This window comes from Daldinia childiae (genome assembly GCF_008694065.1).
Source record: "Daldinia childiae strain JS-1345 chromosome Unknown Scaffold9, whole genome shotgun sequence".
Lineage (NCBI taxonomy): Eukaryota > Fungi > Ascomycota > Sordariomycetes > Xylariales > Hypoxylaceae > Daldinia > Daldinia childiae.
In genome coordinates this window covers 926,383-952,776 of record NW_022984650.1, presented here as the reverse complement: position 1 = coordinate 952,776, position 26,394 = coordinate 926,383, and the positions used below count along the sequence as shown (strand labels likewise).

The 26,394-nt window shown below is 40.0% G+C and overlaps 5 protein-coding genes across 5 annotated transcripts; 1 reads left to right on the top strand and 4 right to left on the bottom strand.

Annotated features, from left to right (window-relative positions):
- Positions 1 to 2,417: 2,417 nt before the first annotated feature.
- GL218_07488 (uncharacterized protein) lies at positions 2,418 to 2,762 on the bottom strand (the record flags this gene model as incomplete). The annotated part of the gene is made up of 1 exon (XM_033584246.1): positions 2,418 to 2,762. One exon carries the CDS (start codon positions 2,760 to 2,762, stop codon positions 2,418 to 2,420), a length of 345 nt encoding a protein of 114 aa, XP_033432483.1.
- Positions 2,763 to 6,888: 4,126 nt separating this feature from the next.
- Positions 6,889 to 9,920, top strand: GL218_07487 (Beta-galactosidase BoGH2A; the record flags this gene model as incomplete). The annotated part of the gene is made up of 3 exons (XM_033584245.1): positions 6,889 to 8,323; positions 8,489 to 9,152; positions 9,332 to 9,920. The coding sequence occupies 3 exons, from the start codon at positions 6,889 to 6,891 to the stop codon at positions 9,918 to 9,920; spliced, it is 2,688 nt and encodes an 895-aa protein (XP_033432476.1).
- A 199-nt stretch (positions 9,921 to 10,119) lies between these two features.
- GL218_07486 (Aldehyde reductase 2) lies at positions 10,120 to 11,160 on the bottom strand (the record flags this gene model as incomplete). The annotated part of the gene is made up of 1 exon (XM_033584244.1): positions 10,120 to 11,160. One exon carries the CDS (start codon positions 11,158 to 11,160, stop codon positions 10,120 to 10,122), a length of 1,041 nt encoding a protein of 346 aa, XP_033432477.1.
- A 919-nt stretch (positions 11,161 to 12,079) lies between these two features.
- Positions 12,080 to 13,087, bottom strand: GL218_07485 (Protein indc11; the record flags this gene model as incomplete). The annotated part of the gene is made up of 1 exon (XM_033584243.1): positions 12,080 to 13,087. One exon carries the CDS (start codon positions 13,085 to 13,087, stop codon positions 12,080 to 12,082), a length of 1,008 nt encoding a protein of 335 aa, XP_033432474.1.
- A 3,252-nt stretch (positions 13,088 to 16,339) lies between these two features.
- GL218_07484 (ATP-binding cassette transporter CGR1) lies at positions 16,340 to 20,287 on the bottom strand (the record flags this gene model as incomplete). Its single annotated transcript, XM_033584242.1, has 7 exons — positions 16,340 to 16,944; positions 17,038 to 17,115; positions 17,210 to 17,522; positions 17,659 to 17,862; positions 18,871 to 19,428; positions 19,511 to 19,962; positions 20,032 to 20,287. 7 exons carry the CDS (start codon positions 20,285 to 20,287, stop codon positions 16,340 to 16,342), a joined length of 2,466 nt encoding a protein of 821 aa, XP_033432475.1.
- Positions 20,288 to 26,394: the final 6,107 nt, after the last annotated feature.

Here is a 26,394-nt window from a genome sequence, read left to right as displayed (position 1 = left end):
TTAGGAGTAGGGGAAGAAAGATGGCTGGCCGAAGTGAAGGCACACTGGGATGGTTGAGTCCCAGTTCCAGATTCGGTTTCTGCTACGGTGTCCGTTCGTTTGATACGCTTTCCTTCTGAATGAGGTTGCGACTCAGTATCCTCTTGCCTCATACGCTTTCCAAGTTCTGGATGATTTTCGTTCGGGTCATATGGTTCTACCTCATAGCTGGCAAAGGTAAATAACTCTTTGAATCCAGATTTCGTAATTGTGTTTTGGCTTAAGGGGAAAGCATCTCCCTTGGTCTCTATCAAAGAGATCTGAGGCGCTTTTCTCTTTTTACTTGGTACGTCCATATTGGAAGTCGACCTGTTAAAATAGATATATTTAGAAATGTTTAAAGTTCCAAGTAGAAAATATGAGGATAATAATTGCCGTGATGTTTTCATAAGGGTATAACCTAGTTACTTACATCTTTTAAGTTGTGAGTGGTCGTTAGAAACTAAGGATGCTAAGTGAAAATTTTTAATTTAAGAGACTCTCTGGGTCAATAATATTTAAACACTTTTTTTTTTTTGACTATAATCTCAGTCGGTAACTGTTTACTACCTCAGGTCAAATTCAGTTTTAGGATGCGACTTTCTAACTGTCCGTGCCTATGTAGGTACTTGAGGTACGTACGTTAGGTACGTAGGTACACATGAAAAGAGCACTGCTTGTATTGATAATGCCGACATTTATTTTTATTTACATTGGTACTTAACTTTCACAGGCATATGTATTTAATCATAGGTAATCTATAATGATTTCGGAATATATTTCCAATATAATGGTAGAACGCGTAGTTGTAACCTTGCGAACCACATTTAATGACTGTATGAAAAAAAAAAGGGGGAGGGGGGGTTCAGGGGTTCAGGGGTTAACCGGTTGCCGGGTCAGTGGATGACAGGAGTAACAAGTTGTCATGACAGTGTCATTTTGCAATACCCCACCTAGGCTACCTACCTAAGGTATGGTTATATACTGCAATAGCGTACCTGTATTTTAACAAGCCGGGACGGACTAATGGGCTTTGGCTCAGTGGTGTAGTCGCTGGATTTAATCTCGATGTTAGCTCGATTCCAGTTAATCCATACCGAGGAAGGAGATGTTCATGGGTAATGCTCATGGACGCTACACGCACAGTTTACTGTGTGATGTACTCAGAGGTATGATGTAAACTTTAATCGATCTATACAGAAGACAGGTTATTATTCAGAATACTGCTGGTTCGAATCCAGCTCCCGGCAATTCTTTTTTTTGGACTTTTCTCTTTGGTTTTATTATTTATTGTTCCTTCTTTCCGTCTTCGCGCCAGGAAATAAAAAACTGTTCACCATTTATCAATGACATGTATCATGAAGCTGAAATTAGAAAGTACCATCCATTATCTATTATGATGGATTTCTTGAGTCTGGAACATCGAGCACTTTTATTGTGTTGTAAAATTTTATTCTAGCTAGAAACTAGCCAAGGTTATAAGGTAAGCTGATAGAATTAGACAGTATCATAGCTCTTGTAGTAGATATGACATATAAGTACTTGGAACGGTTTAGCAAAGACTATGTATTATAAACATAGTTTTTTAGTCCTCGAGGACCGTGAGCACTCCCAGGATATTCACTACGAAGATATTAATATTTACGCCCCTTGTTATATTTAGTAGGATAGATAGAGTCAATCTGTTAGGTAATGCCTATCATCTATCTTGGTAAGAGAGTGTAGCGCCCCTCAAATAATCTATCTACTACGTATAGTTAAGAGATCGTTTTATAGAGGTTCAGCTGATTATGTAATACAGTGGATACAATTATAAACAATACCTACATAGGCAAATATAGAAAAAAAGATTTAATGGTTAACTGAAACAAATTTAAGTGCTTATAATCTGTTGGAACTGTTCAATTACTACATCATTGTTCGCTTATCCCTCTCATGCATATCATTTCTCCACCATTCATGGGTTATTCTCGGATAGCAGTAATGAATCTCTGTACCTATCCCCTTGGCTGGCATAAGACAGCAACTCTATAACTTTCAGTATTGATACATACGGATTAGCTAGAAAAGAAAGAAAGACTCGTGCGATACTAAATCGACCAATACTATTTGCGAGTTGCGGTTTTAGAGACTAATTATAAGACCTTTTCCTATTATGTTAATGAATGACGTTAAGCCTTATGTACTAATACTAAAAGTTATGGAGTTGCTGTCTTATGCCAGCCAAGAGGATAGGTTCCTAAAAATATTTCGTTGATAACGAAAATTTTATAAAATATGGGAATTAGGAAATGATTTAGCTTAGACCTCCTATGAATCATCTATGGCTATCGTTTATATTCGTACAATTTACGCGGCCACCCGTACCATCGCATACAAAACGCGATACAAATACAACTTCACACGTCCCCTTTAGTGTGTCTCTGTCCCGAACCTACCGGCATGACGCCTCGCTTCGCACCTAACCGCTCGTCTTCTTCTTGCATCTTCGTCATGCCTTTCTCTTCCAACCCCTTGTTCCTTATAAGTGAGCCTGTAGCAGCTTGCATGCTTCCGATGCTTCCACTGATGGCACCGCTTACGTCGCCTTTGAGCTTCTGGCCGACACTGGCGGACGGGTTGGTGGTAGGATCGGAGGAGGTAACTACAGAGCCGTCGGTGGTAATGGTGCTCTTTCCAGCTCCTGATGACTGAATTTGCGCTTCTCTCTGGAGGCCGTTGGTTGGGTTTCCGGTGGAAGCCATTATGGTGATAATATAAAACTAGTGACCCTTTAGGCAACGTCTTTATAGATGTAATAATAGTTTCAAATGATTAATCTTATTTTTCTAGTAGAGATGTCGGTAATGTGGAAGTAGATAAGTTGTTGTCATGCTTTGGTCGATGCTTTATTTATTATATTTTATTCTCGCTATATTTCCACCCGTTGACGTCATGTCGCTGCATAAATCTGAGTGACGTCACATCTGATTGTCAGAAGCCACTGACCTCAACTGCTTAATACCGACTTAAGTAGGTACCCAAGGTACCTAGGTGGGTATATTTGAAAGACAATATTGTTTAGTTCAAGTCGCTGGATAATCCTTAAATATTAATACTGTTGTCAACATTGTTTACTAGATCAATAGTTAGTTGAGATAACGACTCCTGTTGCAATTGATACGCGAAATATTGTTGGATAATAGATAATTGATTGAATAAAATCTAATGATACAATTATTATTTTTTTTTTTTTTACAAACACTCATCTATGATGAGCGTTTGGATGACACGTGACCGAAGGTCACGTGTTGAGATGTACTTAGGTACATCTCACAAATATCAATTAAGTACTAGATATGTACCTAGGTACTGAACCATTCCATATCGGTATTATTTACGTAATCCTACATGTAGTGAGCCACAATCTACCTACCTATTCATGATCTCCCTTACACTTGAGCGGAAACCAATCAGGGAGGTAAATTTTAACAGCCTTCGTGGCTGAGGAGGTAGGAAGGAATTGATTTATAGAAATACTTCCGCTCTCTTTCAAATTTCGGCCCCTAAGACAATCTTACTCCCGAGATGTATTATAAAACGGTCTGACTTTCAGCTTGTTTAGCCCTTCTCATTATTCTATTTAAAATTCCCAGTCTAACTCAACCGCGATGAGTGAATTAACAGTTGAAGATCTCCGTTTTCGCCTCCAGATCTCTTCTCGCATAACATACTTCATTCTATTTGCTTGCCAGTGGTTGGTTATAAACACCTACGTTTTCCCACAGCTTCCAGTTCCATAATCTGGGCCCTTGTCAAAAGCATTCATATCCATCTTTTCACCTATGCTGCCTTACGCGTTGTATTCCTGGCTAATAGGATTTGAATACGGTAGCAAAGAGCAACACTTTATCTTTACCACAACAGTTGCTGTCGCGCTTATGCTACGCTTTACTTTCTAGGTAAAGTCTTGAGTACCAATCGTACGCGGGTTTTCATTGCTCATAAAAGGGCTATAGGATTTGATAAGGAACCATATAATTGAAATAAGAAGGGAATTAAGCGGGTATTTTTGCAAAGACTTTTAATTATAGTTTATTTTCATAAAAATTTTCAAGGTTATGATTCACTTGCTTAACTAAGGGATTTGAACTACTCACAATAGCGTTCATATTATTGATAAATATATTAAGATTTCTCAAGTAAAAGAGCTACTTTATGTACATCTATATATTAAGAGGTACCTACCGATAGTTCAGTTTCAAGATGCCAAAACTTGGCCACTTCTAAGTTAATGATATACCTAAACTCAGTTGGACATGAGCTAAACCTACCTGATGAAATCAATCTCAACAAGTCCGAGTTGATTCATCCCGGCTAAGGTCTTAGTGAATAATAGCACCATTCCGGTCTAACTCACGATGTATCAGTACTCAAAATGCATGTGGAAACGATTTTCCTTATAGTTTCGTCAGATTCAAGCCCGTCTCCCTCCCCAGCGGCGCCATAGTAACATGCGTGACTGTTAAAGTAGGAATTATTAATCAACTCCATCAATTCGTCTAGCGAGGGCCTGTTAAGAGGGTCAACAGCAATACACCTTTGCACTAACAACCGAAGGTCTGGATCCAGGCTGGGATGGATATTAGGGATCCGAATCAATGTGCGGGATTGGTTAGGGAAAACTGACCCACGTTGAGCAATGATTTGGCTCATATTCTATTATTTCATGTACCTATTAGTTTCAACAACACGATTGATATCAGGATAGGGAGGGTGACTTACAACCCCTACATCTAGTATGTTCTTGTCTGTACCACGATTGCGTCTGGTATACTTGTCTAGTCGACTATATATTGATATTAGTAACGATGATTCATGGTATCTAAAGTCGTTTAATATACTTACTATGCTGCTAAATTCAAAACCTTATCGTGCTGGTTAAAAAGGTTCTCGTTTAAACTGGATCTATCAGTCCCTCCAGGCATCTCAACCGACTCACCAAAGTCGATTAGTTTCAATACCGGCACGAGGGAATGGTCGCTCGAAGCCACGTCTAGGTCTCCAAAAACAACTAAAACAATTAGCTATAAGCCTATTAAAAGCAAATATAATAAGGGTAAGCGTAAAGATCACTCACAGTTTTCATCATGCATGTCGTTATGTGCGAGTGCTGTCGGGTCATTTGGTCCAGTTTTCTCTGGCTCTACATTTGGACCGGGCGGAGGCCAAGCCATCCCTATGCATGCGCGTACTACTATATGCTAATTAGTCTATGTTAATGACAGTTTAGGTTCAGCCTTACAACAAAGGAATATAGACCATATAATACGATTCGGTAAGATTTGGTCTGCTTTTCTTAACCTCTCCTGAAATCTTCTTAGAGTGCCATGCTCCATATACTCCGAGACGAAAAAAGGAACCCTAAGGTTCATAAGTGGATGATCTTGGAATGAGATAATACGAGGTATGTGCTCTGCGAAGGCGAGACTCTATGATAACATTAGCAAAGAGTAGCAAGTGAGGATTAAGCTGCTCAAGTTTAGTAGACTCACATTTAAGTACTGCGTCTCCTTTCTAACGCTTTGATGGGCACCGGTGATTCCAGCTTTAACGACAAATCTTCGTACTTTCGGTTGTCCTTCTACAGTATAATCTTCCCTAATAATCATCGCTGCGCCGTTATGAATATCCCCAAGTAATCCTTCACACATAAAGCGAGTATCATTTCTAAATGCTTTCTGTATTGCGTTCAGGGTTTTTTCAGACTCTTCTTCTCCAGGACTCTTCTGGGTTTGCCAACTATCGCCTCCTCTCCATGTGTTACCATCACTGCTACTATCATCGTTGTCGCTAAGAGTATCGATCCAAAGATGCATGGTTATCGGCTGTTTGAATTTTATGACAATTTTAGAAGAAACTTACAACTCAATTAAACGACGTAAATCCAACCTGAGCGACTTTCGGTTATTAAATCTGGGCGCCATAAAATTTATACGGCTTTATACTATTGCGCTACTTATCTTTTACAATGTACTTGGTTTGCTATGTGACGAAACAGTTATCATACTTCATGGTCTTTACTTCTTTTCAGGACAAGGTCTTTGTCTAATTATTCAAATACTTCGGTGGCACTTACTAAGGCACTCAAGGATACATCACAGAATATTACCTATCATTTTCTATAACCTCTGGTTACTTATATCACATTACAGTGAGACTCATATATATAAGAACAGTCATAATGAAAGGCTTTATAATAGAAAGTGGAAATTTGGTTGTTAAACGCGATTATTAATATGTTCATCCAGTTCTACTACGATGATTTCAATCAAGTTGACTCGAACTTCGTTTCTCTTGAACTTCGAGAACCGTAGTTTGGATGCAACTGGTTAACCCTTCTATTAAGCTAATGGCTTCTCTTTATTGCTTATAAACTGATACCTATCTTATTTAATATCAACCAATATGGTCCTCCCACCGCATAATGACCATTCACATGCATGGTGCCATCTAGCTAATGTGGAGATTACCTCATATGATTTAATCCCTGTTATAATCGTAACATTTAATGTGATATTCCCACCAATCGTAGGCTAAATGGAGACGTTTAAATCAGAAGAAAGCCGAGCTCCCATAGCTTGCTTTCCGGCTATTCGACTAGAAATAACCCGGGTCCCGAAGAATTGGTATCCAAATTCGACTCCCTACGGATTCTAGACTAGGATTCTTTCAAGGTCCATTTCTTGGGTTCCTCGGCGCCGTAGCTCTTACGGTCTAGTTTCTCACCGAGAATGGAGTTCCGGTTTCCCTGTGCGGAGCAAGCTTTCGCTCTATAATTAAGAGTCGAAGGTAGGTCAATTTGTTTTTATCGTCCACGCACATCGCAACATGTCACCACTTGCGCGAACGGTGTACAACGCCTGCGGGCTGCTCCTATCGGGGTTCCTGCTGTTAGGATATCCTTCAGCTACTGAAGCAGGTCTCGTTAGGAGACTTCCTAACGAATATCAAGTCGCATCGGTAGGTCGTGAGCGCGTTAGCGTTAACGATGGCTGGCGCTTTTCTCGTTTTGAATCAAATCCGGATTCGCTGTCATACGACACATTGAAGGAATGGATTCTCCCTTCCGGCAACGACTTCATCGTCAACGGTGCCAAGCATGAACGTCCTGAAAAGACCGCTCCGGGTGCAAACGTCGAGTACGTGCAAGCGTCATTCGGTGATAGCGAGTGGGAAAGTGTGAACGTTCCGCACGATTGGGCTATCAAAGGGCCTTTCCATGCCCCTGGAATTCCGAATAGCATGGGTGCTTTGCCTATCAATGGTGTAGGATGGTATCGTCGCAACCTAACAATATCACCAAGCGACGCCAACAAGTCTATTTTCTTGGATATCGACGGTGCCATGTCCAATTCCGCAGTGTGGATCAATGGTCAAATTATTGGTGGATGGCCCTACGGATACAATTCCTTTCGTTTGGACCTCACTCCGTACGTAAAGGCTGGGGAGAATCTTTTAGCGATTCGAATTGACAACCCTCTCAACTTCTCACGCTGGTACCCCGGCGCTGGTCTCTACCGCAATATATGGCTTGTTAAGGTTGAGCAAACTCATATTGGTCAATATGGCACTTATATTACGACCCCAGTCGTATCTGCAGAATCGGCCGATGTCGACCTAACTGTTGAGATTGAAAACAAGGGGAATTCTAGTCGCCGGGTGGAGGTAAAGACTGACGTCTACGTCCTTGACGCGGAAACAGGGAAAGCTGGAGCAGACGTAATTGCATCCTTCCCACAATCGACTGCGAGCGTGTCAGCTAGCAGCAAAACGTCTGTGAATGCTTCGGTGACGGTAGAAAATCCACGACTCTGGGGACCTAAGCCGGATCAAGAACCTAACCTATACGTCGCAGTTACGAAGCTTCTCTCCAATGGTACCGTCATCGACACCTACGAGACGCGCTTTGGTATCCGATCAATCACCTACGACGCTAACACGGGAATTCATGTCAACGGCAAGAGAGTTTATATCCAAGGGACCAACAATCACCACGACCACGGTTCAATCGGCGCTGCATTCCACCTCAGAGCAGCTGAACGCCAGCTAGACCTATTACAGGAGATGGGCTGCAATGCGCTTCGAATGTCTCACAACCCACCGGCCCCTGAGCTGCTTGACTTGGCGGATACGTACGGCTTTGTAGTCTTAGACGAAATCTTCGACGTCTGGAAACAGCAAAAGATTGACGATGACTACCACGTATATTTCGAGGAGTGGCACGAGCCGGATATCCGAAACTTCATCCGACGTGACCGTAACCGTAAGTAACACTTATATCCATTTTAAGTTCGAATTTCCATCCTGTTTAAGGAGTAGTATATAGCTACCTCTTTAGTCTCCAAGTCATATTGGACTCATAAATATTCCTACAATGGCAGTAAAAAGGGGATATAAAAACCTACCTAACTAACACTTTCCATCGCAGACCCCTCCATCATCGCCTGGAGCTTCGGCAACGAAATCGTTGAGCAATCAACACCCTCCGGCGGTGCAACAGCCCGCGAACTGCACAGCATCATGAAGGAAGAGGACCCAACGCGACAAATCAGCGCCGGCATCAACAACGCAAAGGCTGGTAGTGAGTTCTCTGACGCCGTCGATATCCCCGGTTTGAACTACCAGGGCGAGGGCCGCGGCACGTCGTTCGATTCGGCGTACCCGAGTTACCATTCTACGTACCCAGGAAAGGTGCTTTGGAGCACCGAGAGCTCGTCGGGCGTCAGCTCGCGCGGGACTTACATATTCCCGGTTACAAGCGCCAATAGCACGACTGTCAGCGACACTTCGGGTTCGGATCCTACGACGCTATTCGTTAGTGCTTACGAACTTTACGCTGTCTCCTGGGGTTCGTCGCCAGATAAGGTGTTTGGAATGCAGGATAGATTCCCCTATGTTGCAGGCGAGTTCGTGTGGACTGGATGGGACTATCTGGGCGAGCCATCGCCGTTTGATACCGAGGCTCGCAGTTCTTACTTCGGAATTATTGATCTTGCCGGGTTTAAGAAGGACCGCTTCTACCTGTATCAAGCCCGTTGGCGCCCTGATTTGGTAAGTACATCGTATTTCTGCTTCCCCTTGGTATTCGATGAGTATTATTTCCCTGTCATATACGGATAAACTAACCGATTCATAGTACGTAAAGCAAGCTCCTTAATATCCCATAAATAATTCATGTCTTGCCGCTTATATCAACAAGCAGGCAAGACCATGATAAGCCCTCTATGCAATATACCATCCTTGATCGAGTGGTTACTAACCGTATTTCTAGTCCCATGGCGCACATCCTACCTCACTGGACCTGGCCCAGCCGTGTCGGCGAGGTAACACCAGTCCACGTCTTCTCAGGCGCCGACGAGGCCGAATTATTCGTCAACGGAAAGTCCGTTGGTAAACTCCAAAGGGAACCATCCAACTACCGCTTCCGATGGGATAATATTACCTATGCGCCGGGCGAGCTACACGTCGTCACGTATAAAGACGGTTCTAAATGGGCCGAAGACACGGTAAAGACGGCTACCGAGCCTGCGAAACTGAATATCGCAGCGGACCGCACGACAATCAGCGGCGACGGTCGCGATTTATCGTTCATCACTGTTACTGTTACCGACGAGAGCGGTACAACCGTACCTGAGGCCACCAATGCCATCACGTTCTCTATCTCTGGCCCTGCCGAGATTCTGTCAACCGATAATGGCAACCCAGCCGACTTCACTGCATTCCCGAGCTTGACGCGTGATGCCTTTGGCGGACTTGCCCTTGCTGTTGTCCGCTCGGAATCAGGGGGTTCTGGAGATATTATAGTTCGTGCAGAGGCAGAGGGACTCAAGGGGGCAGAGATAGTGCTGAAGGCTGCGTAAATAAAAAAGGGGTTCGTACCAGGTACTTGATATCTAAATATAGGATGGATTAATGAAAATAATTTATCTTACTTTGCCACGTATACTTGCCTAGTTTAATTAAACTACCGTATTTAACTCCGAAGTAGTGTTTATGGGTTTAGATATCATATGCTCAATCGCTTAATTAAATGTTTGTTATAGCCATATTCATCCACGATCAATCCTTTACGAAGCCCTTAGCACAAGCCTCCACACTCTCCTCAAGACTGGTCCACTTATCCTGTCCTAAGCCGCGCAGCAATTCCTCAGCCCTCTTATTCGGCACTTCCGTCTGATCCCACCCGTTGTCCTCCAAGACTGGGATCTCTTTCTGCGGATACAGCTTTTTCAGTATCTGGGCGATCCTAGGCCAGCTATACCGGTCGCTCCACGGATACAGCCTCTCCCTGTCTACGCCGGGGGTAATCAGGGCCGCTACGTAAAGCAAGCCGGTGTCGCGCGTGTCGGAAACCCATTGCGGTGGTAGCATGGATAGCACTTCTAGATTTTTGCCCTCGTAGAGAGACTTCACCATTCCGCAAGTGCTTAGGATGCCCTGATGCTCGGGGTCGAGACATTCGCCGATGACCGTCTCGGGGAGAATTGTGTTGAAGGTGAAGGAGGGGTTCTCCCTTTTAACCCAATCCCAAATCCGCTGCTCGAGTAATGCTTTGAATGCCATATACGGCCGGATTCCTTTCTCCTCGGGAGTAGCGTCGCTCCTAACTATCCGCACGGCATTGTCATTATAAGTCCATTCCGTCAATTTGACCTTCTTGGTTTGATCCGGTGTCCATGTCGCCCATGCACTGCTTGTATAGATAAACGCCTTTACGGTAGGCTCGTTCTTCGCTGCCTGTAGGAGCGCTTCATTCCACGGCACTTCCTCCTCGAGTGCCTTGTCGATATCCGAAACTGCTATGCCTACACCGCCAGCTACGGCTACAACGGCGGCGACTCCTTTGACAGCATCATTCCATGCGCCGGGAACGCCAAAGTCCGAGACCTGCACGATCTCTAATTGACTTGATGGGTGACGCGATGAGAATAACGGCACCATCCACGTGCATTTTGAAGGGGTGCGAACGGTGCCCCGGACATTATAGCCCGCTTCCAGGAGACGATCAACAGCATGTGAAGCAATTAAACCATTAGCGCCGGTAACGAGAACGGTAGAACCCTGAGGGATTGTCGGGTTGGAGAATGTAGATTTTGACATTTTGATGTATAGACGGAAAGACAGTTTGTAGTTGAGTAAGTTAAAGACTTAGGTATTTGTTATGTATTCTATAATGGAAGTTTATGTATGGACATCTATGGCATCTACGTACATATGAGGTATTCATCCACCCCTACCACTTAGAGTAATGGAGCCATATGTCCCCACGTGTATATCTATCTGTAGAGTATTTCTAATCACCGAGAGTCTATAAGTGAATAGTCAGACACTATTGCATCGCTGGTTACCTATTTTTTAACCACTCAGGTTTATGGGTTTATTGTAAGTGGATCTCTAGACGGACTCTGGCTTTCGGCACTCCGAGACGCCGTAATATTCGTAAGCACTTGTGTCCTATGAAGACATGCTTACAGCGCTACCATCCATTGAATATCCATTAGTGGAAAATCAAGCATAGTACTTAAGTATATGGCATACGTAACAATAACTGATTAGTCAAACATTATATGTATTGCTGTCTAGAATGCTCAAAATTGTAATCAGAAGATCTCAATTGCTCTTTAAGCTTTGGTTTATATAACTTCTGAAGTTCTTAACCTTTTTGTATGCCTACCTACGTAACACCCGTTTATTCCCGTGATATGTCTCGTTAACCCCGTTTTCTAGTCCCTTCTTCGGTCCGAGCAATTAAGAACGGAGCAAGTATCGGGCCCATCTCACTCCGGCCAGGCGCTTATAAATGGACTATCAAACTAACCACATTTATCACAATATATTATCGCTCGCGTTTATGAAGCAAATAGTTATCTTCTATAGGTATATATCGTAATAATTCCATTAACAATCCAATCCAACCACGTACTCGCCTCGCTATCATCAAACACCCCATACGTTACTATATTCCTCGCTAATGAACACTCCAAACAAAAAGAAATTTCTGAGTTAAATAGCTCGCCAATTAGCCTTGCTTTTGAGGAATCCTAATGAGCAGAGACCCGATCCCGCTCCCGGTACCCCATTCCCGATGCGCACTCTGAATATCCTCCAAATCCCAAATTTTCTTGATTGGGACCTTGATGGTTCCATCCTTCACCATGTTCAACAAGGTTGTGACATGGGGTTTATACGTGGATGATTGACGGAAGACCCCGTAGAAGGTGGTGCGTTTATTGTTCATCGGATTAAGACCGCGCGCAAACATTTTGATGATATGGCACGTTGGGCTCTTATTATGTCCGTCAAGAGCTCTCCCGTTGTTTCCGTAGGCTACAAGTATGCCGTCCGGTGCTAATATGGAGAAGCTTTCGTCGAAGCTGTCAAAGCCTAGCGGGTCGAAGACGGCGTGCGCACCCCCCATTTCTTTCATCTTGTCCATCCACTTCTTATCCGTGTATACGAACGGTGTGGAGCCGTATGCGCGGATGTCATCGTGATTGCGCTCACTAGCCGTGCCGTATACTTCGGCGCCCCTTAACTTGCAAAGAGTCATGATCGCCGTACCAACGGACCCGCTGATACCGTGGATGAATACTCTTTGACCTTCAGAAACCTTTGCCGTATCCATAACCATCGAATACGCCGTATTCCAGTCGCACGGCAGCACCGTTGCTTGCTGGTGGTCCACGCCATCGGGCACTTTAACGCAATATTTTTCGGGTTGGTTGACAAGTTGTGCTTCGGCGTCGTACTTGGACAGGATAGTTACAACATCGCCAATCTGAAATGCTTTGCAACCTTCACCATTGGCGCGGACGGTCCCTACCAAGCTATACCCGGGAGTGAAAGGTGGGCTCTTCTGAAAAGGGTAAATACCCTTTCGCATGTTGACATCGCCGCCAGTAAAGGCTGCATATTCAACTGCTATTTGGACGTGGCCTGGTGGTGGAGGTGGGCAGACGTCGTCAACTACTTTGACAACGTCGACATCACCGAACTCGGCAATAACAACTTTACGAATGGCTGCCATTGTCTCTAGAGAGGTCGATAGGAGATAATAAGTTGATGCGAGGAGGGGGAAAAAATATGTAAACTCAAGTTGAATCTTTATGATAAAGACTTATAAACGGAGGCTTTGTATATATAATCGGATGATGGTATAGTAGCTTGTCTGGCATGATGAATAAAAATTTAGACGAAATCAATATCATATTTATACAACTAGCGACTCTATACAAATGGAAAAAACAAAGTAGGTTTGTATGATTATAGACGACCCCTATAATGCTAAACGATACCGAGGGGATGAATCTTCAGCTAGTTTCATCCTGCGTACCTACGCCACAGCTAAATAGCGGCAGGCAAGCATCAATCCTGCCGGCTCAGCATAGACCATACACAATAATTCGGCCTCCAGTCGGTGGTCCACAAATTCGGATGGCATCTTTGGAATCGGGGGATTGAAATGGGGCTTTGTACTTTACCGTCGGGGTAAAGTCCGTCCATCGGAAAATCATTCATGCGTGAAGTATCTACGGATGTCCCGAACCCCTGTCAAGATTGTCTGATACTTGGCCAGCAGCTGTCGGGTGATGTAAGGATGTATACATTATTATCCCCTAGGTTAACTACTAGGTTTTACAGTCAAATATAATCCTGAAATAAAACAAAAAAAATAACATATTAAAAACAATTCTTTTGTACTCATAATGAACATTTTTGAACAATCCTAGAGTTGAGATTAAAAAAAATATACCTTGTTAAAATAGTAGAGTAAAATAATATATACATGTTAAATAGGTGAGCAGTTGTTGTCAAGCTTGGTACGGTTGACCAGACAGGGTACTGTGCCAAAATGAAAAAAATATGAAAATTAAGCCTAAACGGGTAGTTAAGCACGGGTTTATCCAATTAGCTTGGTACTTTACACCTTGAAGTGGGAAAAAGACTTATTTTACTTAAGTACATATCTCATTACCTTATACGTAATATATATAATTGTATTCAAAAATCCCATACTTATACTTATATCTAGTTAGTTATACCTATACCTATATAAATTCAAGGATAGCTTCATGAATACTGGTCTTAAAATGACATGATATATATCATTTAATAGCCCGAATTGATGCGAAAATAACGATATCAATTACAGTATTGTATGATACGAATCAGGTATTATATGACTTACCCAGTAATATTATGTTGAAAATTGTCCCAGCAAAGGGTATCACGTGATTACCTTAGGGATGATTATATACCTAGGTAGGTATGTAGCGCAGCGCTAGGTGGGGCTGTTTAGCTAGGTATAGCTAGTAAGTATCTTTACATATAAATATATATACAAAGTACAAAACACTAATGGAAAAATCAACTTTTTACATACCACACGTAATTTTTCCAAATTTAAATAACTTTACCACTACCCAATTTTAAATAATATAATTACTATCAATAGATAGCCATAACTAATGCGAAAATAATAACCTAAGGTGCATGTTATTTAGTAACTTAAGTTGCATGTTATTTGGGCTTTTATAAAGGTAAGATATAATTGAATTGTGTTGCTTCGCAAGCAAGCACGTGATACCTTTTGACAAGACAATTTTTAATACAATATTACAATTTATTGGGTAGGTAGTTAAGTCATATAATACTTGATTCGTATCATAGGTATGATACTGCAATTGATATTGTCATTTTCGCATCAATTTGGGCTATCAAACGATATATATTATGTCATTTTAAGACCAGTATTTATGAAGCTATCGTTGAATTCATATGTATATATACCTAAGTATGGGTATGTGTGGATGCGGTTGTTTTTGATTAATTGAATATTGATATTATAAAAATAACCGTATGAGGCTTAAAAGTATATATTAAATTGTAGTCCGTGACCTTTTACCCATCTCAGTCTAGTGTGTGATCTTTTTTTTCATTTTGGCACAGTACCCTGTCTGGTCAACCGTACTTGGTCAAAGCTTACCGGGGGGGGGAGAGGTCTTCCTAACTTTTGAAAAGGACTTCCATACGCTTGTCGAAATATACCTATTAATTAGAACTATTTTTAGACTAGTTAGTTATTCAAGAAACACCACATCTTTATCCTCTGCTGCTTACATAATCTAAGTCCTCCTCTTTATCTTATCAATGACAAGTAACTAACCTAGATGATGTAAACACGCAATATACAAATAACTTTACCCCCTATTAAACCCCCATATTAAGCCCTCTCCTTACAATCTGCGTACCTTAGATATATAGTCTATGCGGAAGTCCCTGTCTTCTTCTTGGGTACTCTTGCTACCCAATATACCAAAAAGGTAGCTAAAATATTAAAGACGATATATACAGCCATGTATCCTGCATTGCGCCATGGATCGGTCGTACTCATGCCTAGAATGTCTTGCAACGCCCTATCAGTTTCCAGGACAGGACAATAGCGGCAATCACTGAAATCTGTGGGATTATCGACGTATCCCCCAGCGAACTGAATGTAACTCGCGAGGTAGCCACCGCACGTTAAAGAGTTACTGTCGTTATTAGGTGGGTCCATATGGTATAGCTGCGCGGCAGAGCAGTGGAGGTTCGTGCCTTTGAGGCCGGCCAGGACCATACCGTTTAAAAAGTAGGTTAGGGGCGATGCACGGTACATGAATACCCAAAACCCGGGAAGGGCACCGGGCTGGACGAGGACTCTGAAATAAACGTCAAAATTACCAAATGTATCGCAAGTACCTTAGGTACCTAACATAAGGAAGAAGAAAATCAAGGGTTTCGATTCACTTACCCACAGAACACTAAACAAAGCCAGAAGGACAACGTTGCAACCTGAACAGCTGTCTCAGCATGATTGATCCCTGCTGCGACGGCCTGGGAAAACGTCGAGATCCACAGACAGAATAGCCAAACCAGAACAAAAGCCAATGCGCTACGATCAACCCAATCGATACTTGGGTCGGCGTTTCTCCAGATCCCAATGGGTAACCACCATGCGATATATACAAGCACTGCAGCGAATGTCTGCCAGACAAGCTCGACCAGAATATTAGCGGAAAGGAACACCACCCAAGAGTATGATTTGGAGCGGCCCTCGCGCGACTCGTAGAGTGCTCTACTATCAGTTAAACGCGGGATTATTTGTTGGTCTACAGTACTAAAGAGCATAGAGAGCAGAAATATAGAGAAGAGTATGTTGGTCAGGCCTTGTACGTCTAGAGGAGTATTGGTAAATGAAAGGCCGTTGAAGAGTGCCTATCCCGGAGATTAACGATTAGGTTTAATTCATATGCATGAAGAAATTAAGAAGGGAAACCTGATGTGGAAAAATACGTACGAGTCCTGCGCATAAGGCAAATTTGGAATACATGTATGTCGGATCCCTCCAGTACTCGCGGAACACATGCGTGGTAACAAGGCGTAACTGGCCAGTGTAAGATACGGCATACTCACTTTTTCCTTTTTGAGCTTCAGAGACGCCTTCTGTCGTCGTTTCGTAGTTGGTTTGGAGTAGCTCAGCCTGATGTATCAGCATCTCCTTATGCTGTGTACTGTTATTGTATTTAGCACTCCATTCGCTAACGTCGCTAGGAATACTAGTAACATCCAGCATCCATTCAGCTGGATTAGCCAATGTTGTTTGGTACTTTGGTGCGTTATTTTGCTCAAAATAGTCGATTACGGTGGTGGCTTGCGGTCCAATGTCTCCGAAATACAGTGTCTGTCCATTTCGGCTTAAAAGCAGTAGACGGTCGAACATTTGGAAGATCTGGGACGAAGGCTGGTGAATTGTACACAGAATCGCCTGACCGTGGTCTGCTAGCTTTCGTAGGAGTGTGCAGATCGACCAAGCGGTCTGGCTGTCGAGGCCGGAAGTAGGCTCGTCTACGAATACTTGTTAAAAAGGAGTTGCTTGTAAGGACGGTGGATATGATGATTAAAAACCAGTTGCACTTCTATCAAAAATAGTAAACATACCTAAAAAGAGAAGTAATTCCGGTTTGGCCACCAATTCTACGCCAATGCTTAGACGTTTGCGTTGTTCAATGTTGAGTCCTATTCCCGATGTGAGTACATGTGTTCTATGCAATTGTAACTAAATTGCTACCAATGACCAATTAAAGGGGTAATGGGCTAAATGATAACGTACCTTGGCCTGGAATCCCAACCATAGCATCAGCACAGGATTCCATATCTAGCATACCCAGAATCATATCGACATATGCTGACTTCTCCTGCTCGGTTTCGGTACCAGACTGGCGCAGAAGCGCGCTGAGCTGCAAAGTCTCACGCACAGTCGCCATTGGGGGGTGCACGTCTTCCTGCTGTACATAGCCGACTCTCCGCTGAAAGCTGGAATCTCGCGGGCTGTTACCGATAAAAACATCACCACTGGCTGTTCCGGAGCTGGCACGGTTGGCAAGGACGTCAAGGAGCGTAGTCTTCCCGGCACCGCTTACGCCCTGGGAGTTGAAATAGTTAGTTAGGTGACAGAAAGCTAAAGGGAGAATCTGAGAGTAAAAGATGTCACATAGGAAATATCACTGGAAAGATCAAGTGAGAGCAGTATAGGGATCTAGGGGTGAGGTCTGTTCTCACCATAAGCGCCGTCATAGTTCCAGGTTTTACCCAGCCATTTATGTTATTTAAAACGCGTTTCGTGCCTCTTTCGGTCTTGACATCATAGCTGAGGTTTTTCCAGTGGAATACAGCAGACTGTTTAGGAACCGCCTGGATGGATATGCCTGTAACCTCTTTATCGGGGTTCTCATGAGCCTTTTCATCTTGCACTTTGGTAATATCCTGGGCGAATGTAGTCAATAGATCTGAGTTTGGTACATTGTCTGACATGAAACTGCGACCTTTCGAACCAAGAGTAGGCCGACGCCGAAAGATGAGGATATCCCCCTTGGATCTCTGGGCAGGTATGAATTGCGTTGCGAGGAGGTGAATCGCGCAGAAAACGATCATAAATGCAAATGTGATAGGAAGGTTACTATGGTAGATATTTAGTTAGTTTTTATCACGTAATGAATAACTAGTGTAGGGGGAAGGGAGTCTTTAGGAAAAGACTGCGATCCATACCGCCAAATGTGACTGGAGACATAACTATATTTTACTGCAAGATACGCCGAGCCCTGAACTGTGCTCTCACCCGGAACGCTTCCTATGACAGGACAAACCTTTCCCTCAAGGTCGGCTGTAGATGGGTATGTAGGGCCTATAGGTATTGTAACTAAACATGGGAAATTTCTATCACGAAACTAAATGACAAGTATTTAGTATTAGTCGCAAGACCACACTGACAAAATGCTCTATAGCGACACCTGCAGACTCACCTCATTGATCATCAAACTCTCATAGACGTATGCCAGAGGGTTGATGAACCGAAACCACCCAAGCCATGGTACCATGTAAGGGACGGGTATAACGAATCCGGCATATATGGAACACAATAAGATGGCGATAGAGGATGGAGCCATAGTCTGTTCCATCCTTCGGGATACGGAACCGACCATACGGAAGTACATAGACATAGTCAGTAACACAACGAAGTTGAACAAATAATAGACAAAAAAAGCAGAGACCGTCCGCCGGAGGTTGGTCATGAAGTAGAGAGTAACGTTGAAGAGAATTGAAGTCCCTAGTTTATTCGGCAAGTCGCAGAGCATCGACGTGACACCTTCAGTGAAAGGGTAATAGTAGGCGTAACGGTTGTGCTTTTCGACGATGGGACGTTGAGCCCACATAGTAAGTACCTTTCGCGGTTAATATATAATTAGTATTTAATTAAGGTAAGGGCATATATACCTCAAATGCTGGGGTACATGCATTGACAATGAGCGAGAAGAAAAGCAGCACGGCACGCTTGTCCATGCTGTCGGCTGTGTGGGGCAAGTTGTAGAAGGCACTGCTCAGAATCAGTGCAAGAATCGAATTGGCGACAATACTGGCGACTACGACATCGTAATTATTACGCAGTCGTTGGAAACCTCTTCTGAGGCAGGTAAGCATTTGTAGATGAACTGGCATCATTGTCTCAAGAGCTGGGGTGGGGTTGCTGTTGGTTTTCGGACCCTTTGGATGCAAGGTGGCTGTCTCAAAGTCTTGGACTTTTTGTAGTACCTCCCTGGCTTGCTTACTTTGTCTCCAGGCGAGCGCGAAGTCATCAGGGGTTCTGGGCACTCGGTTTTCATAGCCCTGTTGAACAACGCGTTCGGATGGGTTTGTGAGTGATGTTAGAAAGTCCGCCGTGGTTGAATGGCTTAGTCTCACAAAACCAAGATCTTGGAAGTAGCCAGTCGCTTCTTTAGTCGAGCCGAAATATATTTGACGCCCTTCATATAGAAGCATGACTTTATCGAAGTGCTATAGCGCGTATGGTCAGTTGGTGACCAAACGACGTTGGAGATAGTTTGAAGATATCTTGGATAAAAAGTACTTAACTTACATTATACTGAGCCTCAGATACTTGATATATACTCATCATGATGACCAAGCGAAGCTTATCAGCCGACTTCCGAAGAAGTTGGATGAAGCTGAGGGCAGTAGAACTATCTAATCCTCTAGTGCTATTATCCCAACACTGGAACTGTGCTCCGCCGACGAAAGCTTCAGCCAGACTAGCCCGTCGTTTCTCGCCTCCGCTGATTCCACGAATCATGGTATTGCCGACTTTCGTGTCAAACGCCTGCTCCAGGTTGAAGAATGAACATATATCTCGACTTGGGCCATCTAATGACGTTGCAGTTCCAGGATACTTGTGATCCAGACCGGTCGGTCTAGTGCTTACGGCAAACGCGATAGTTTGACCGAGAGTAAGTTCGGGGAAGTGCACGTCAAGCTCTGCGATGTATATGCGATTGCCGCTTTGTTCGCGCTGCATTTTATGATAAGTAGTACCTATATTTTCGTCAGTCCAAAGTAACTCAGTTTGTTGGATAGTTAGAACCTAGATATAGCTTGACACACCTTCATAGTTGATCCCGTCATCATCAACATGGAATCCGTATGTGTCCCCGGCCAGTGCCTTGAGGAACGTTGAGCATCCACTACCTGGCCTGCCAAGTACGAGGAGTAGCTCGCCAGGACGGACAATACCGTGCAGACCGCGAAGAATCTCGACCCTCTGAGGTTGGCGTGGTCTCGCCAGGAGGAGACGAAGTAGAAGCTTCGGAGTTTCAAGTAGCCAAGTAGCGAGAGTCGACTGATACTGGTCAACTGTCATGAATCCATAGCAATTCAAATCCTTAAATGATACTCCGGCTTCAGCATGATGTTTACTAGATCTATGCTTGAATTTTCCCGACCCATCGAGCCAACGGTCTAAGGCACCGACTGTAATATTGTTGTCAACATCATTATTATTCATCTTCTTCGCCTTGTCGCTGTTGTTTGGACCTGTTATCTAAAGCTGAGGGTTTACTTGTTTGGTTGTCTAAACTCTAGATTTTGTTATGTAGGGGCTTTATTAGAAAAGTATACCTAGTATTTTAAAATTGATAGATGTGCCTTTGGAGGTAGTTCGCTAGGTACGTGCTGAGTCCTCGTTCCCGACTCTGTCTCTTCAGAAGCAAACGTTCGATAGCTACCTATTTCGAATAAAAAACTAACCTCTAAGTTTGATTATCCCTATCTGAGCTCCCTGTGGGCATTCCTTGGCTGGCATGTAGCACACTCAATGAGACGTATTACAATCATTGTTGGAAGCCGTATACCTCCGCTGCGGTATCTAGGTGATACCTATGCAAGGGGTACTAATGGTCAATGTAGACTCTAGGCTGCATGAGGATTTAGTTAATTTAAATCTTTTATGCCGTGTAACCCTTGTAAGTGATCTGGACTCTAGGTCGTGCACTGCCTAGAAGTAATAGAAGTATCCAGTACGTACGTGCCACTTCTGCACGTTCCCGAGCCGTATGCAAATAAGCAGGCAAGATGTTACCTACACCAGAGACGGCGCAATACTTCTGAATTTTTCTTTAAGGCCCCCAAACTTTTGGTAACACTCAACACGATGGTTGCAAAATATTTCAATGTAACTGACTGATGCAACACTATCTAAACTTCGGTGTTTAGGTAATATATTTGACCCCATCTCAACCTCCAAATATATACCTTAGGTGTGTAAGGCTGTGCCGTGCTTCAGCGGTCAGCTACCTAACCCTCCTATATGCCTCACATGTACTTCGAGGTAGCTAGTCTTATCAGTATATACGCATTATATGTCTTTTCATAGCAACACGAGAAATGGGTGTAGACGGACACTATGATCTAAGCTCCGGCGCATCTTCCCGAGATCTCTCCAAATATTCTCAGCTCTATTGGCCACTAGTCACTGGTCTTTATGGCGGCGATTTCTGTTGAAGTTTTCAAGACAGCCTATCCGCTTACTATATCTATTGCAGGTTATGTGTCGAAATCAAACACCTATGGTCATTTTCTTCCCATCCTTACCTATCCCTATTCGACAGCGTATACCTATCTAGGTACCTAAGCTTTTGAGATTTGATATCATGGCTTCTCCAGAAGTCGGCGTACTCAGCACGACGAGCGAATTGATGTCGCTACATGCTTTCTATGTAAGCCCTCTTATATACACATCGTCAAGTATGCTGTGGTGGACGGCTAAACCTTTTGTTAACATAGGGCGTTATTTGGGGATTGTCTGGATTGTGTGTCCTTGTTTTCATCGGCCGACTTTGGGTCCGCTGGATCTCCCTACGCAAGCTAATCGCAGAGGACTTTATTATGATATTCGTCTTATGCACCTTGATTGCTAGCACTATCATCTGCCAGCTCCGTCTCCATTACATATACATGATGGAGGAAGTTGCCAACGGGCTGAGAGCACCCCCAACGACTTTCCTTGAGGATGTGCCAAAGGGATTACGCGCACTCTTAGCAGTGAATATCCTCAGCGAACTGGGCCTTTGGGGTGTCAAATTTAACTTTCTTCTTTTCTTCTATCGCATCTTTTGTTCGGCAGACCCCTTGTATCGACGCCTTTGGTGGGCTGTTGTCGTTGTAACTATATTGTGCTTCGGAGCCTTCGTTGGCCTCGGGTCTTACAAATGCGTGGCTAGCGACGTACAAATTATTCTCACAGAATGTACCGAACCACCCGCAATACGCCTCGAGTGGATACAGGTTCAAGCAACATCCGCTATTGATGCTTTCAACGACGTCTTGAGTATGTCGCTGCCACTGTTCCCTTACAATTCGCAGATATTCCCGCCAAATACTTGATTGAAGATTCTATAACTGACTACGTTGATAATTAGTAATGATCTTCCCAATCTCGATTTTGTGGAGAGTCCGGATTAGCTTGAAGAAGAAGTTATATCTATCATTGATATTTATGATGACGCTGTTTACTGTGGCTATGGCCATAATTCGAGGCACTATCAGTTATGGCCGCATCGCTAGTGACTATACGCAATCCCAAAACATCTCATGGATTTGGTTTTGGCTGTATATGGAATTAGCCGTCTGTGAGTTCAACCGTCTTTTCTTCTCTCGCCAATGTTACAATATTGCAGTCTTTTCCTATATAATTGAACCGTATATTAACGCATTTGGTAGCCATCCTAGTTGCTTGCCTCGTATCATTCAGATCCCTCTTCACACAGACGAGGAGGGCGAAACCAAGTTATAAGCCTCCAGTACTTAGTTCCGATAACCCACCTACGTTCGGCAGGTCGTGGATGATTGGGAAGAAGGGGAAGGCGAGGTGGAACATGTATGATAGCCTCGTAGACACCTGTATTGAGTTGGAAGGCACGTCTGAGGTAGACTCATACGAGTTACATGACTCAGACCAAACGCACATAATGCCTCAATCAGAGGGCAAAACACAAGGTAATACGATGTCAGCTAACCATAACTCAAGCGAACTGGGCTGGGCGGATAGCTGGATAGCATGGAATCGGTCGGATGACCGCCCCAAAATGGTCCAGAATGTGGACCAGGCACATTTACAAGTATGACCATGACTTTCAGTTTCAATTTTCCTTGAACCTTTAAGGGGTTGAAGTTGGAGCTCTTGGTGGTACACTTACCTTCGGCTTTGAGATGGCTCGATATTCATTAAATTGGGAGCAGTGGCGTTATGGGCGATACTATGGGTGATAATGTAGAAAATATGTATTTAAAATACAACCACTTTATTTACCTATACATGTGTTTTATATAATTTTATTACAATACTATTTGCACGATATATTCACGGTATGGAAACCGTTATCACAAACGATATCACCCTTAATAGAGTCCCCAATATCCAGTTATATCAGCCATTTCACATATAACCCGTGCTCTCGCATTGTGTAAAATACTTGAGATAAGATAGAAGCAAAGTTATTGTATCGAAAATGTTGGGTAATGGAGCCGTTATTGGTATCTGACTCGTCAACTGGGTCGAGAACACATATTGGTTACACTTACACAAATGGCCATTCAGCCCCTTTTTACTGGGAAGGTGACATATCAGGCCGGCTGCGCAGCGTGATAGCTGGTGGTGTCACATAAACAGTACCTGTATATACAACATGGGTATAGGTACCTACCTGATAGTATCATATGTCAAGCAATACCCATGCAGAAATATGCCAATTTCAAGAAACCAGTAACGGCTTAAATCAAACCACACCTACGTACAAACGGATTTCGCGGGACTTGTGTTGCACAACATTTATTTATTTATATATATTACCTGCCTTACAATTGTATACCGTGCGAATATATACCTAGGTACTTAGAAATGTGGGAACGTTGGTCATGTGACCTGGGTAGGACAGACCCACTTATCCTATATATATTCCCATATATTCTAATTTATAATTAGAATATATATTAAATATTATTAATAATAACTTTTACCCATTATATATATAATATTTTTTTATATTATATATAATATTTTTATTTATTTAATATTAATTAATAATTAATGATAAATTAATTATAAATTAATTAGGTATTTGAAAAAAAGGAAATAATTTATATATTAAATTTTAATAAAAAGAAATAAATAATTTTAAGATTTTATATTTTTATATATAATTTTAAGCCTAAAATTTTATAATTTTATATATAGTTTTAGAAAATTTTATATTAATTTAAGATTTTTAAATAAAAAAAATAATTTATGCGTTAAATCTTAAATTTTAAGTTTATATTTATTACGTATAAATAAATAATATTAAAATTTTATTTTATTAAATAAATAATTTTAAAGAAATTTATATCAATTAATTTACACATTTATTATGTGTTTTTATTTATAATATATAAAATATTAAAAAAAGGTAATAATAATATAAATTATGTTATAATCTTACCTTATTAATAAATTTTATACTTTATTTAAAAATTTTTAACCTTATTTAAAAAGTTTTATTTATTAATATTATTTAAAAATTTAATATTTAAGGAAATAATAGTATTTAAAAATTATAAAGGTATATAATAACATTATTTTTTTTTAAAAATAATTTATAAAAATAAGGTTAAATAAACTTTTCTTTTATAATATATATTTTAATAATAATATCTTTTTTATTATTTTTTTTATTTATTTTTCTATTATAATAATTAATATTATTATTAACTTTATTTTATTTAATTTTTTTAAACTAATATATACTTAATATAACTAAATAAACATAAAACCTTTAATAAAAATATATTAATAATAAAAAATTTAGCGTTAAGTTTATAATTAATAATATAATAAGAATTTTAATAATTTAAATTAAAATATATATAATTAAAAATATATAAAACTATAATAAAAATATAATTAATAAAACTTTATAATATATTTTTAAAATTAATTTTAATAATTAAACCAAAATCTATTTTAATAAAATTAAACGTTTATTTTGCGTTAAAGTAAAAAAATATATTATATTTTATAATATTTACATAAAAAAAATAATTAATAATTATTAAATATTAATAAATATTATTAATGTAGAATTATTTCTAATATATTTTAAAAAAAAAATGTTTAAATTATTAAAAATCTACTTTTTTAAGTTTAAATTTATAATTAACCTAATATATATATGTTTATTAAAAATTATAGTAAAAAATATTATAATTAAACTAAATTTGGTAATAATAACACCATTACCGCAGTTATTTTTAATAATTTAAACTATAAATATTTAAACTATAATTATATAAAATTTTATATTAATATTTACGCAATTGTAAATAAAATAAATATAACTTAATTTAACATAGTTTATAAACCTTTAATTAATTTTTTAAATATTTTAATAAATTTAAATATTTTAATAAGAATAAATAATCTATTAATTATAGTTAACCTAAATGTTTTTAATAATAACAGATAATCTTATATAATAAGGTTAATTTATAAAAAATATGGAGACTTTTCCGGGAATAATATAAAGATTTATTAGAAAATTACTTATTTATAAATAGGATAAGTAAATAATAATATATAGATTTTAACTTTTTATTATATTAATTAAATTATATAATAATAATAATTTTAAATTTAAAAATAAAAAATATAAAATATTAAATAAATAAATTTAAATCTTTTTATTTTATTATTATAAATTTAAAATTGGATTAAATTTATATATTAATATTTATAATATTATATTAAAAAGGATAATATTAAAATTCTTTTATAAATATTTTATATAAAAAGGTTTTAATTTTAATATAATAATTAATAAGATAAAAGATTTTTTTTATATAAATAAAAACCTTTAAATATATATATTTAAATAAAAGGATATAATAATTAAAAATATTATATGAGATAATCCCGGAAAAATACTATTTAAATATTTTAAAATATTAATTATATAAATATAATATATTTATAAAAACTTATTAATTAATTATATTAAGGAAATCTATTTTAAAAAAGGTTTATATTATATTATATAAAGATATTTAGTATTTTTATTTATTTTTTTCTAATAATTAAATATATTTAAAAATATTTATATTAATTTTTACATAATAATAAATAATATATATTAAAATTTTCTTAATAAATTTAAAATAAAAGATAAATAATATTATACCAATCAATTTTACTAAAAAAATTAAAAACTTTATCAAACAAATTAAGGCAAAAATAAACGTTTTAATAACCAAAAATATATTAAATATAAAAAAAAAAAATATTTTATTTATAATAAATTAAATTATTAGTTTATTAAATATCCTATATATAAATAATATAATAAATATAATTAATGGTATTAATATATATAAAAATATAAAATAGGAAATATTAAAAAAGACTTTACAATATTTTTTATTAATTATAAAGGAATTAAT